The sequence below is a fragment of the Bubalus bubalis genome, chromosome 3, assembly GCF_019923935.1.
Source record: "Bubalus bubalis isolate 160015118507 breed Murrah chromosome 3, NDDB_SH_1, whole genome shotgun sequence".
In the NCBI taxonomy this organism is placed as follows: domain Eukaryota; kingdom Metazoa; phylum Chordata; class Mammalia; order Artiodactyla; family Bovidae; genus Bubalus; species Bubalus bubalis.
In genome coordinates this window covers 11271859-11285504 of record NC_059159.1, presented here as the reverse complement: position 1 = coordinate 11285504, position 13646 = coordinate 11271859, and the positions used below count along the sequence as shown (strand labels likewise).

The following is a 13646-nucleotide window of genomic DNA, read 5'->3' as shown; positions in this document are numbered from 1 at the left end:
AGTGCTTCAGGGTTTTTTGGTTTGTTTGTTTGTTTGTTTAAGTGTATATAACTAGTACTAGGTACCAGATGCAGGGCAAATTTAAAGGAGAAAATTATATAATCCAATAGTCATCATTTAATCAATTTTTCCTGAGACACTCTCTCCATTGCAAATGTTAAGTAAATATATCTAAAATACCTTAAAGGTTATATAACTGCAAGATGAGATAAAATCTTCAGATTTATACAAACCAATCACAGGCCTGCAGTGGACCAAGACAGGCCCTGCCAAGCCAAGAACCCCATGCAGTGACCCCTGCGACAGGTGGTAAGGGAGGGACCTGCACTTACCAATCCAGCATTCCAAACGCGCACAAGGGGTGGTCTTGACCACATCTGGAGGGTCCACACCGACATTCAGGCACAAAACTAAGGCAACACTGACAGTCTTCATCTGGAAACACAACAGAAAGAACAAATGTTTCAATACGAAATTCAATGATGAGCTTTCCAGGTGTTAAAATGTTCGCAGACATACAGAGCCCTGCATTCCCAGCCAGTCTTCAGTCGTCTGTCACCTGTGCCCCTCTTCGGGTATTTCACAATTAAGACAGGGTTTGAGTCAAGCAGGCAGATGGAGACAGGTACATGGCAGGGGAAGCTAGCTTTTCTCAGGCTTTCTTAAGATATACTTCAGAAACAATTATTTGATCAAAAGATGTAAACATTTTAAGACACTTGATATACTGTGCCAAACTACTTCCCAAAAACTCTTGCACAAATTTACACTCTGACCAGTTTATTGCTATTCTTATTATTTAAAATTGTTAATTATTTAATGAGAGAAAAAAGTATCATACTGCTTTAGTTTGCCTTCTTTAGTATTAATAAGGCTGAATTTTTTTTCCAAATATTTGTATCCTTTATCTTCTGTGGATCTTCTACTCATGTTTACACTATCATTTTTGTCTACTAACAGTGATCTTTGCTGATTGATTTTCACAGACTCTTTGCATGTTAAAGATGGTGTCCACATTGTTGGTTGTAAATATTTCCTTAGTCTAGTGTTTGCCATTGGATTCCTTCCTCCTTCTTGACATACTACAGCCCTGGGCCCATCAGCTGACACACCTTCCTCCACACCTGCTCCTGCTCAGGTCCAGGGTCTCCGTGTTAGGAAAGGTCAGCCCCATCTACCCAACTGCTCCAGCCAGAAATCTGGAACTCATCCTTCATTAGTTCACTTGTTCAACAACTTGTCCAACCCATCAGGTGCCAATTGCAGTTTTTAGAAACTGAGGACATATTAGTAAATCAAAGAAATAAAAATCCTGGGGCTTCCCTGGTGGTCCAGTGGTTAAGACTCCATGCTTCCACTGTAGGGGGCCTGGGTCCCATCCCTGGATGAGGAACAAAGATCCCATGGGCCACAGAGCATGGTCCAAAAAAAGGAAAAAAAAAACTCCCTGCCAGGAGTGGGGAGGCTGTCATTTCAAATAGGGTGGCGGCAAGGAAGACCACTTGAACCTCTGCTCCCTCCACCTGGGTCCTGAGCGCCAGCGCCCACTGTGACCACCCATCTAGCTCGTTCATCCTTCTCCTAAATGTCTCAGAGTCTGTCAACTTCACTATCCCAACCCCAAGCCACCTCCACGTCCAACCTGTGCTCCACCACTTTCCTAGGACCCCTTCTCCTGTCTCCCCCAGTCCAGGCTTTCAGACACATCAGCACACTGCCCTGTTTTCAGTCAGTCCCCCAAACCTTCAAGATTTACTATGAACTGCTCCACATGCTATTCAAGGCCTGTAAGCTTCAGCTCCTGCCAAACTCCCCACTAGTGTCTGGTCTCGCCCTCAATCTCTGTCCTCAGTCCACCTGGCATGACCTCTGGGTCTTCAGACACATGACCCTTCTGTCTGGAGGGCTCCTTGCCTGGTCTCACCAGCTTGGGCTCTCTCGGGTTCAAACTTCCATTCCTTGCAGAGGCCTTCCCAGATCTCGTCAGGGCAGAGCCATCCACTCAATGCCACCCCAGCATCTGTGCCTTCCTCTTGGCAGAGCCAGGCTGGTCCACATTTCTCTGGGCACCTGCAGCTCCTCCAAGGTCAGAGCTGACACATGGGAGCAGACACCTGACCCAGTGACCATCTGCTGAGTGAGTGACTACAGGGATTTTCCTCTGACATTTTCACTTGCTTCATACTTCACCCTTTTAATCCAGATGGATGTTATTTTGGTATATGGTACCAGGTGAGGATGAGATGGTTAGATAGTATCACCAACTGAAAGGACATGAATTTGAGCAAACTCTAGAAGATAGTGAAGGGCAGAGGAGCCTGGCATGCTGCAGCCCATGGGGTCACAAAGAGTTGGACAGACCTTAGCGACTGAACAACAATACAACCAGGTGAGGATTAATTTTTTCTCAAAGAACTACCCAATGATGCCAATTCCCCCTGTTAAATAACTTACTCAAACTCATAGGTTTGTAGTAAGCATATATTCCACATAGACTGAATTCTATTTCTGGGTCATACCTCACTGACTTAAATAATTTATCCTCACAACATTTCAGTGTTGGGAAACCCAGTTTTCTTCCTCACAATTTTTTTTATACTTTTACTCAGCTCTATTTATATTCATCTATTTTTTTTCCAAATTAACTGCTATTCAATTTCTTAATCCCATGGAGATGTTGTTTAAAGTTGTTTAACCAAACTGCCCTATTGATAACACTAAGTTTTTTTAATTGTATTTTTTGATCAAACAATTTCACACATGAAGATCTGTCATAAGAAATACAAAATATAATGAGAGAATCTTCTACGTGTGATGATTTTCTTCACAGCATTTCTTATCATGGAAAACAAGTGGGAACGACCTAAATTTTAGGCAAATGAAGGAATCTTTAAGCACACCATTATATACTCTTAACAGAATGACACAAATTCTTAAAATGTTAAATGAATAAAAATGGATTCAAAATACAAAAACATTACATTTAACATATAAACCAAACTTGGCAAGACATAAAACATCCTTATGATATTCTATTTTTCCATACTGGAATACAGTTTATTCAGATTTCAAGCTTATTCAAATTTTCTTTTAATTTTTCTCAGTAATGTTTTTATAGCTTTCTTTGCCAAGTCTTGTTCTTTTTTTTTTGCGGCGGTGGGGTGGGGGTGGGAGGAGGCGGGGTGGTGCACATGCTATACAGCATGTGAGCTCTTAGTTCCCAACCAGAGGCTGAACCCGTGCCTCTGCATTGGAAGTACGGAGTCAACCACTGGACCTCCTATTCATTTCTTTTTTTTTTTTTTAACATAAATTTATTTATTTTAATTGGAGGTTAATTACTTTACAATATTGTATTGGTTTTGCCATACATCAACATGAATCCGCCACAGGTATACACGTGTTCCCCATCCTGAACCCCCCTCCCTCTTCCCTCCCCGTACCATCCCTCTGGGTCATCCCAGTGCACCAGCCCCAAGCAACCAGTATCATGCATCAAACTTGGACTGGCGATTCATTTCATATATGACATTATACATGTTTCAATTCCTGTTCATTTCTTTTAAGATTATTTCTGGACTGTTCACAACTATTTGGGAGCAACATGCTACAAACCATGTATTTTGCCCACAGTAGTTTCTTACTGATTGCTGAATTGTCAGAATAATGTTTAAGTCACTTTACTAAATTCTTAAATATAACTGCTTTTAGGTGACTCTCTCCAAGTTTTGTTAGCATACAAATATACTGTCTGTGAATAAGGATGAGTCTAGCTCATTCTTTTTAATAGATTACTCTTTTTCTTTATTAGGTCTCACAGCATTACACAAATTTTCCAAAATCATATTACTAATAATTACAAAATGATGACAGTGGTGATCTTTGCACTTGGTTTTAATAAAACTGTCATAAATGTTTCATCATTAAGAATGATGATGGTTACTGATTTGATATAATCTTTATTACATCAAGAAAATATTCCTGTTGAAAACAGAATTTAAAGTTATATGAGGAAAAAAGGAAGTATTTTTGTCTTTCCTCTCCCAACACTTAAAAAAAGCATTTATTAATAATAATCTGTCTTTAAAGTAACTGCAACCCTGTGTCCAAAGACATATTGAATAGAGGAATAGTATTTTCTCAGAGACACAGACAAGAATCTTCTCATTATGAACCATAAGAAACAAATTTTGCGTCCTTGACCTAATGTTAAGGGAAAAGGTTGAAAAATAATCAGAGAATAACAAGAATTTTGTTAGTCATTTTCCAGTATTTATTTGATCAGTATCAACAATTCCATACAGACGATTGTTTTATAGCAAACTTACTTTTGTGTACAAGTTGCTTAAAACGAGACGCTTCTGGAAACATTTCTGTGCTCTTCCTATGGCCCTGGTGAATAAAACTACTAGCACCTGTCCTTTGCTACACTTAAATCAAGGGCGTTGTTTCTGTGCTCTATAATGTGGAACTTTGAGGTCTCCATGGGGCGTTGGTTAAACCCTGGAGCAAGTTTTAAGTTGCTTCTTAAAAAAAGTGTTGCTTTCCTTATAGTCATCTGAGGGTCCTCTGGACACAAGAGAAGCCTTCCATGGACAAAACATTCCATATGGATCAGGGTCTCTGCCTAGACTGTCTGCGCCACCGCAATTTTGTGTTTTGTCCTCAATCTGCAGAGAGAGCCCACTCAGATCCTTCACCTCTTACGAAGCCCAGGGGAAGGACACTACACTCAGGGGTCTGCTCTAAGGCCCACCCCACCCACTGTGCCTCAGCCAGCCCCTGCCTGTTACAGACCCATGAGAAAGGGGTCGAGCGGCCTTCTGGGCTGATGAGAGCTCAGGAACGCCCCACATTACCCCCTTCTCTTACCTCCAGGAGTTAACACCTAGGTCTCAGGCCCAGTCATTACTGACCATTTCTGAGCAAGAATGGCCTCCACATGCCAATGCTGACTCCCTATTTGGCACATGCTATGCAGTCACCAAAAGCCCATGAAGGTGGTTGTGCCCCCACCTTAAGGAGGCATGGAGGGAGTAAGGAATTTGGAGAGAGGCACCAGGACTAAACCCTAGTCACTGGGATTTCAAAGCTCCATCGCTGGCATATGTGCTTCATCTCTATGGGGTCAGGGAGGTGGTGCAGGGTGAGGCAGAGCATTTATGTAGCATTCCTGTGATCTCTGGTCATAATCCTATTTCTCCCACCTCATCTGACACTCTAGAAAAATTGCCTTCCCTCCACCCCTACAACTGTAGTTAATGAGCTCAGTAAAATAAATAATTTCTAATTTCATTATAAAAAGTACAACCTCTGAGGCTCTCAAAGTCCTTAGACAGAAATACTAATGGAAGCACAATCACTGCTCTTTACTATCCTGCGAGGCAGCTTGTGGGCCCCGCCTCACCAGGCCTCCACCAAGTGCTGTGTTCATCACTAACCAAACATTACTGACAGCAACAGTTTCTCTGTGATTGCTTTGAAGGTGAGCAACAGGAGAGCAGGGCCCTCAGAGAGAAAGTGTGAAATTAGCTCCACTCCATAAATGAAGACATGAAAGGAATTAATTTGATTCATCCTGGCTTATACAATACACACCTACCCTATATCCTGCCTTTTAAGAAAATAAGGGAGAAAGTCTCAAGAATACATTGATACGTGAACTAGAAACATGTATTTGGCCTAACACTTAGCTACCAATTTAATTCCACAATTGGACCAAAGACATTACCGGCAACTGCCCTCAAGCCAATCAAATATGTCTGAGCTCCCCTGCAAACTATAATGGCATTGGCTTGATTTCAAATGTGGTGGATTTTCAATCCTTAGCTATACCCGAAAGTGTCCTTTTCGTCTTTTATTTTCATTTCTATGGTAACCTCATTCCAAAAATTCTAGATTCATGTTTTTTAATAATACAGTTACAGCATTAAGAAAATGTAAGGGCTACCAAATTTAGTGTGCAAAAACTGCATAATAGTACATAAAATAATCATTTTGGACTTTAAAACAGTTCCTCCCCAATGCCATATAATTGAAGATGACAGAGTTATAGCTCTAGAGGTTAATTTTGCATTTGAAAAGATCATCATTCTGAGAAGCTCTAAAACATTGGGATCACTAAAAATGTGTGACCTTCGACATGCTGGTTTACTCCAATCTCTCCTGAACAACTCCCTCACCCTGAAATGATGTCAATGATCTCTTAGGCCCCAAGACGTCTCTGATCCTAAAATTTTGACTCCAGGATTGGCCTCTCCAGCCGTATGGGAAATATCCCTAAAGGCATGAAGCATGCTGCCTTAGGATTCTAAATTCAACCCAGAGGTCTCAACACTACCTTGGAAGAGGCTTGGTACAAGGGGCATCTGATGCTGTAGTAACAGCTTGGGCAGTTCCCTGTACAATCCTCTGGCATCAGAGTTTTGAAATTCATGACTTTTCTAATTTACAAAAGGATAATATGGTCTATATCCCATATGGCATATAACACACAGAGAAGGGTCTGGAGTAACATCCTATTCAAAACTATTAAAATTTCCGCTGAAATGCACAAATATCCACTATCCAACAACCTTATACCAGCTCACAGCCCAGTTTTGCCCTCAAATGAGTTGTGAAAACATTTTCAATATTCAGAGCTTTTTAGATTTGAGAATTGGAGATAGGGGGTCTGTGGACCCAGATCACTGCCCCTACTGAAAGCCTCTGTATACTACTTGTCACCTTGCTGATTAAAAATACATTAATGCCTGTCACCAAAGAATTCAAAACAAAATCACAAAGAATTCCTTTATTCGTTTCTTTCTATTCAATTATCTGATAAACCATATATTTTTTAAAAGACAGAGTGGATCAAACTTGAGTATAAATTCACAGGCTGCTGTGCACAATGACATCCAAGCTGTTATGCAGAATGAAGAAATCATGTAGGTTAAACTGGCCAATCACTGCTTTCTGCTCCCCAAACCAAGAGTCTGACTCACTCCTATTCCTTCCGACATAAACAACTGAGCGTCATGGAGAATAAACAGAAAGCAAGACTAGGGTTTGCCATATACGCCACAACATTCACTATTCCCCTGTTCGTCTGAGGCAAAGCCACCCAATTCCCAGCAGTATTCATTAAGATTCAGAGCATCAAGCAAAAACTTTGAGCAGAGCCGAAGCTATACAAATACATAATTTATAAAGAAAGTCAGAAACTAGAACATACAGCAAAGAGAGTAGATGCACCACAGGAAGAGTGGGGGGAATCAAGTTACTGACGAAAAGGAAAAACTGGCTTGCCTCCTGATTCTCATCCCAAAGACTGCTAGAAAGAAATGAACAATAAACCTAGCAAGAAGCACATCAAACAGAATTTTTGCAACCAAGACCCGTAATACAAAACAAGATCCTCATCACCAGCAGCAACTGTATGAACTTGGGCAATCCTGTTTGTCTGTTCCTTTGTTCATTTCAGTGGGAACTGGCAATGAGGGAGCGGTTCTCTAATGTATGAGCTCAGTTTGTTACCTTGAGCCACCGGCCTAATTTGGGTTTAAACACTCTTTTTTGAGGCCAAATTCTGTTTATAGTTCCCTGTCTAGATTTACCACTAAATCCACCTTCACTCCTGTAAAATAGCCTAATAAAAAGGGAAGACATAAGAAGTAACTCTTCAACATGGAGAATCAGAAAGTCTCATCCAGAGATGTTGTCTCAGACGGGTGCAGAGCTCTCCCCTTCTCCCCCTCCCACTCCATCCGAATGCTGAGGACATGTGGAGCAAGAGTACTTCCAACATCGGAGACCCTTGGGAAATTTAGGTTTCTAAAAACCAAATTAAAGAACTGCATACAAAATAGGTTGATACAGAGATCATAACTGCTTTAAACAAGCCAAAGAAATCCCTTCTCAAAGGAATACTACACTGATTCTTTTTGTGATTCCTTCATGAAACAGATGGTCTCCCCTTGGCGCTACCTTTGCAAACCTGGGCATCTGTGATGGGGGTTCTACACGCCCCCCTGGTCTGAGGAGCCAGTCCACTTGCACTAATGAGCTGAGTGAGTGAGGAACCAAAAATGACGTCCTTGCCTTTTCTTGTAAACCCCTTTTGGGATGAAACTTAAGTGTGTACACACACATACACACACAATTAACTCTTCAGTCTGCTCCCTCATAAAGTGAAAATAAAAATACTTGTCACAGAGGGATTAAAGAAGCTGTCTATACTGAAAAATTAACTTTAAATAAGTCGACAATATACAAACAATTCTGTTGAGGCCTCAGGGTCTGACTTGAGGGCACAGGTTAAAGAACACTCTGGGTCATGTGCTGGAGCATCTACAGGTTGCACAACTCTGTTGGAAGCCTGCAAACTTTGTAACATGGGCACTAGATATAGATCTCAATAAACTTGTTAGAAAAGACATCTTTTCAAAGAATGTTAAATAGCATGAGATAAACCCAAACATAATCTAAGTGGAGAGAGGAGGTACACAACCAGATCCGTAATTCTTATTTCAAATATGCAAGTACACGTATGCTGAAGACACAGAGTTAAAAAACAAGATGTCACAAGTAGTTCTGCTCTCTGGGGAGTGGAAAGTGTAGATGATTCCTCTTTTTCTTTCTACCTGGCCCTGCTGTGTGTGTATTTTCAAACTTTCTACCATGAACATACGTCATTTCTATAAGCAAATGGAAAGGTTATAAAAATTATTTTATCACAATAGTCAAGGAGTTTCTGATGTGTGCGTAGATGTATATATCATCTTTATTGTGTCCTGAAAATAAAGAGAGTAGCTTGTTCAGTTAGCTGAAGCTTAGACTAGTATCCAAGGCAACAAGTGGGCCAGGATCGTGTGAGGAAATGCAATGTGGGTGATTCCCAGGGAACCTACAGGGACAGCACTATGCTAACCAAACTAAGCATGGCCTCATAATCAACAACACACTGGTCTTGGCAATGCAGGGAAAGCAAATGGCTCTATATGTCTTCTCCACTCCTTCCCAGGTTAGGACACAAGATAAGGCCCACTGCTAAAATTGCTTTCATGGGAAAAACAAGATTTTCCAATTCAATAAATGGATTGATTTCAAGGCTGTTTGGAGGTTTGTGTCATTTGATAAAACACTGAACTGCTGCTTTACCACTCGTAATGTAAATTACAATTAGCAGCAGCAGCATGGGACTGAGTCATTCATTCAGGACTAATTTTTCATCCCCTCTTCATTATCCAGCATATGTTACCCACAGTACAGACTTCATAAAAACAATTTCAAGGCAAACCAAAGCACACAGAGGGCCCATGCTGGCTGAAAAAATATACCTGAGGTGGTTGGAACACCTTGATAACAGGCATTTCACCACTGAAAGACTGAGGATGCTATGTGTGGCTGTTTTCTTCTAGCCCCATCCAGCCTCTTGGTTGGGCCACCATATGATATGAAGCCATTCTCAAAGCTCCCACAGCTCCAAGCAGAGGGCAGTGCAGATTCTGCTAATGGAGACCTTGAAGAGCATCAGCATCAGGAACTGGCAAGCGGGCCCCACTAAGCCATCAAGGCAGAAGTGTGGCTAAACGGATGTTTTTCAGGAAGACTAACTCATGACAACAGCTAACATTTACTTGGGAAGGAAGAGGTTGAAAGAAGGGAAATTAGCCAGGAAACTGCTACAGAGGAGAAGAGGCGTACTGGATACATGCAGGGAGAGTGGGAAAGAAAGAAACCTCTATTTCAAAGAGAATAGGGGACAGCATGTGCTGCTAAGTGGGTGCTGGAGATGAAAGGCACAAGGAAATCAAAGGTCCTGCATGGCTGCAACTCTGTTAATAAGCCATCATTTAAAAGCACCCACGGGAAACCACATGGTAGACATCTGCCATCTGACTCCCCATAACCTTCTTAACACCTTCTATACGTCTTGATAACCTCCTATGTTGTGGGCCCCACCTTCCCAAAGTAGAAAGTAAAAACAATGGTCTCAGACTCTCTTGCAGCTAAGGGGCCAGCATGTGGCCTGGGCTCCTCCAGACAGATACACCTGCCTGAGAACCAGGTTCTGAATCCAGTAATGCCAAGTTATCGCTCCACAGGGAACTCTGTGGCTGAGGCACCTGGCTCTGGAGGGTGGCAGCCACACAGTTCTTGGGTTCATACCAATGTACCAGTGGTTCAGCAGCTACAGAAGCCCCCTTGGGGTCTTCATAACCTCAGGGTCTGGCCCTGGGTCCTCCCAGGGATCTTCAACACATTTCTTTTCTGCTTAACCTCACAGCATGCACTCCAATGCCTATAACTAAGAATCCGTAAGGCTCTTTAGGGGTGAAAACATTCAGAGGGTACAATCATCATTGGATTTAATTATATGGGCATCTTATATTAATCACTGCTAGAATCAGGATTGCCGGGAGAAGTATCAATAACCTCAGATATGCAGATGACACCACCCTTATGGCAGAAAGCAAAGAAGAACTAAAGAGCCTCCTGGTGAAAGTGAAAAAGGGGAGTGAAAAAGCTGGCTTAAAACTCAACATTCAGAAAACTAAGATCATGGCATCTGGTCCCATCACTACATGGCAAATAGATGGGGAAACAATGAAAACAGTGACAGACTTTATTTTTGGGGGCTCCAAAATCATGGCAGATGGTGACTGCAGCCATGAAATTAAAAGATGCCTGCTCCCTGGAAGAAAAGCTATGACCAACCCAGACAGCATATTAAAAAGTAGAGATGTTACTTTGCCAACAAAGGTCCATCTAGTCAAAGCTATGGTTTTTCCAGTAGTCATATATGGATGTGAGAGTTAGACTATAGAGAAAGCTGAGCACTGAAGAATTGATGCTTTTGAACTGTGGAATCCCTTGGACAGCAAGGAGATGCAACCAGTCCATCCTAAAGGAAATCAGTCCTGAATATTCATTGGAAGGACTGATGCTGAAGCTGAAACTCCAATACTTTGGTCATCTGATGCAAAGAACTGACTCACTGGAAAAGACCCCAATGTTGGGAAAGATTGAAGGTGGGAGGAGAAGGGGATGACAGAGAATGAGATGGTTGGATGGCATCACCAACTCAATGGATGTGAGTTTGAGTAAGCTCTGGGAGTTGGTGATGGACAGGGAAGCCTGGCATGCTGCAGTCCATGGAGTCGCAAAGAGTTGGACACAACTGAGCAACTTAACTGAACTGAACTGATACTAATTACCAACTCAGACATCATCAAACCAGGGAACTAAAGACACAATTTTGCCAAGGTACTATTATCCCAACAAGTGGCACTTTTGGCTCCAGTCTGACACAGACTAGCTGTGTCTAAGGAAGGGAAGAAGGAAATGAAAGGTAAGAGCTGAACCATCACCACCAAGAATCTTTCTGAGTCCTAAACACACTCAATCTGAAGGCACCAAAAGTTGTATCTTAACCTCACAGTAATTTAGATCTAAAACGGGTTCTTGCAACTCCTTTCCCTTTGGTATAAAAATGGAGCCCACCAAGTTCTCAGCACAGCACTCCCTTGCCTGCCCGCCCTGTATCTCTTACAAGTGTCCTATCCTAATAAACTCTTCCCTTACCTCTCATCCTGCCTCTTGCTGAATTCTTTCTGCACCAAAACAGAAGAACCTCTGCTCTACTGAGCCCTGAAATGTGCTCTATGGTTTCAGGACCACGGCCAGGGACATGTACAGCAAAGACTGCACACCTGCCAGGAGATGAGCTTCAGCTTCATCTACAGGAACCGGGCCCATGGAGGGTCCCTGGCTCTGAGGAACTGTGGTGATGTTTATGTACTGTGAAATCTGAGTTGCTTTTTGGTCTTTTTATAAATATACACACACACTTCTATATATTGGAAATAACTATTGGCTCTAAGTGGAAGATCCAAAGGTTTTCACCATACCCTTCTTTCAACTTTTCTACTTGTATGAAAGTTTTTCAGACTAAAAGCCCAGAGGCAATCTACATTGAAAAAATAAAAACTGATCACAAGAATCCAAGCAAAAATGAAAGTAGTTTCCAGGTAATAGAAAGCATTTTTGTTTCCATGAGAGGACAGTTCTGGAAACCATTCTCCCCAGCAGACTGCACACAGAGCTGCCTCACTCTAAAGGTCCACAGAAAAGGCAGGGGCCCACAACATCCACACAACTTTCTGCCATTCAGCTTAGCTGACGGGGAGCGCGACAGTAGCCTGAGCCCAACACTAAGCCTGGAGATCAGAGAACTTTCCAGGTTTCCCTTCAGGAGTGAGTTCTAACTCATTGAGGACGGCAGTACTTCCTGTGGCCTTCTCTTTATCAGTAAGTCTAGACTCTCCCTCAGCTCCTGTCACGTGGGTCAAAGGACCACTCAGGAAGCTCTGCCTCACGTGCCCGCCCTCTCACAGACCGAGCTGCACGAGAACCACAGACACATGGGTGCAGTGTGAGAGCATCACCTCCTGCCCTTCCCCAGGCAGAGGTCCCACACGTGGCACCTCCCTACCAAACCAGCTCCCTCCCTGCACCAACACCACCAGCAGGACACCCCAGCGTTCTGTAACTAAATAACTCACAACAGCAACCAAATACTTGCTCACTTTAATAAGCTAAGGAAACTGACAACAATGGAAACATTCCTCAGTACAAGAACAAAATTCAGTAATGCTTTCCATCTATATCATCATCGTGTGGTACAATCAAGCTTCTGCTGCACAAACCAATACTAGGAAACATTTTGTATTTTGCTTAGTTGATTGTATAATGAAAACAGTAAAATTGAACAAACACATGGAGAAGAAGGGAGGAGGGAGAAGCGGGGAGAGAAGGAGGGGAGAGGCCAGTTCCTGCTGGGAAGTCTCTTCTCCTGCTGAGTGCCCTCACTCTCCTGTCCTCTGACCTCTCCTTGTCATCATCCGTACTTCCCACAGCCCCAAACCTACTCCATTTGTGTTGCCTCCTATGTGAGTGAAATGTACTGATGATTACCCAGCTCTAAATCTGGACATTTCACCCCAATCTAGTGTTCTCAAATTAATGTCCACACATCCCATCTCCATCCCCTGGGTTCAAGCCTCAGCCTGTCTCTCCTCCATGACTCCGATGGCTCCCCTCCAATTCAAGCTCCTCTAATACATCTCCATTTTTAACACCATGGATGCCTTCCATACTGACAGCCTAACTATGCCATCCCATCACCCTGGACAGCAGAGCAAGGCCCCAAAGGATCATTCCTTTACATTCACATACGCAGCCAATGGGCTTTCCTGGCGGCTCAGATGGTAAAGAACCCGCCTGTGATGTGGGAAATCTGGGTTGGGAAGATCCCCTGGAGGAGGGCATGGCAACCCACTCCACTACTCTTGCCTGGAGAATCCCATGGACAGAGGAGCCTGGCAGGCAGGGCCACAGTCCATGGGGTCACAAAGAGCTGGACACGACTGAGTGACCAAGCACAGCACACATGTAGTCAACAACTCCCAAAATATATGACACTCTCTCACATTCTTTGCCTTTTTTCTGCCGGATCACCCTTTGCTTTATTACATGTGCACACGTGCATGTGTGCGTGCACACACATGCTGCATGCAGATTTCGGAGAAATTTCCATCTCTACACCTGACTCCACTGTTAATATTGATTTGTTTTAAAAAATGAAAGAAAAAAAAACAAGA

The 13646-nt window shown here is 42.7% G+C and overlaps 1 protein-coding gene across 5 annotated transcripts in view; it reads right to left on the bottom strand.

Moving 5' to 3' along the window:
• Positions 1-13646, bottom strand: part of RPTOR (regulatory associated protein of MTOR complex 1) — a 325171-nt gene that overhangs the window by 250897 nt on the left and 60628 nt on the right. For all 5 annotated transcript variants that reach the window (XM_044938670.1, XM_006064164.3, XM_006064165.3 and 2 more), the window contains exon 2: positions 333-435. In XM_044938670.1, the coding sequence (XP_044794605.1) occupies positions 333-435 (103 nt within the window). The remainder of the gene's footprint in view (positions 1-332; positions 436-13646) is intronic.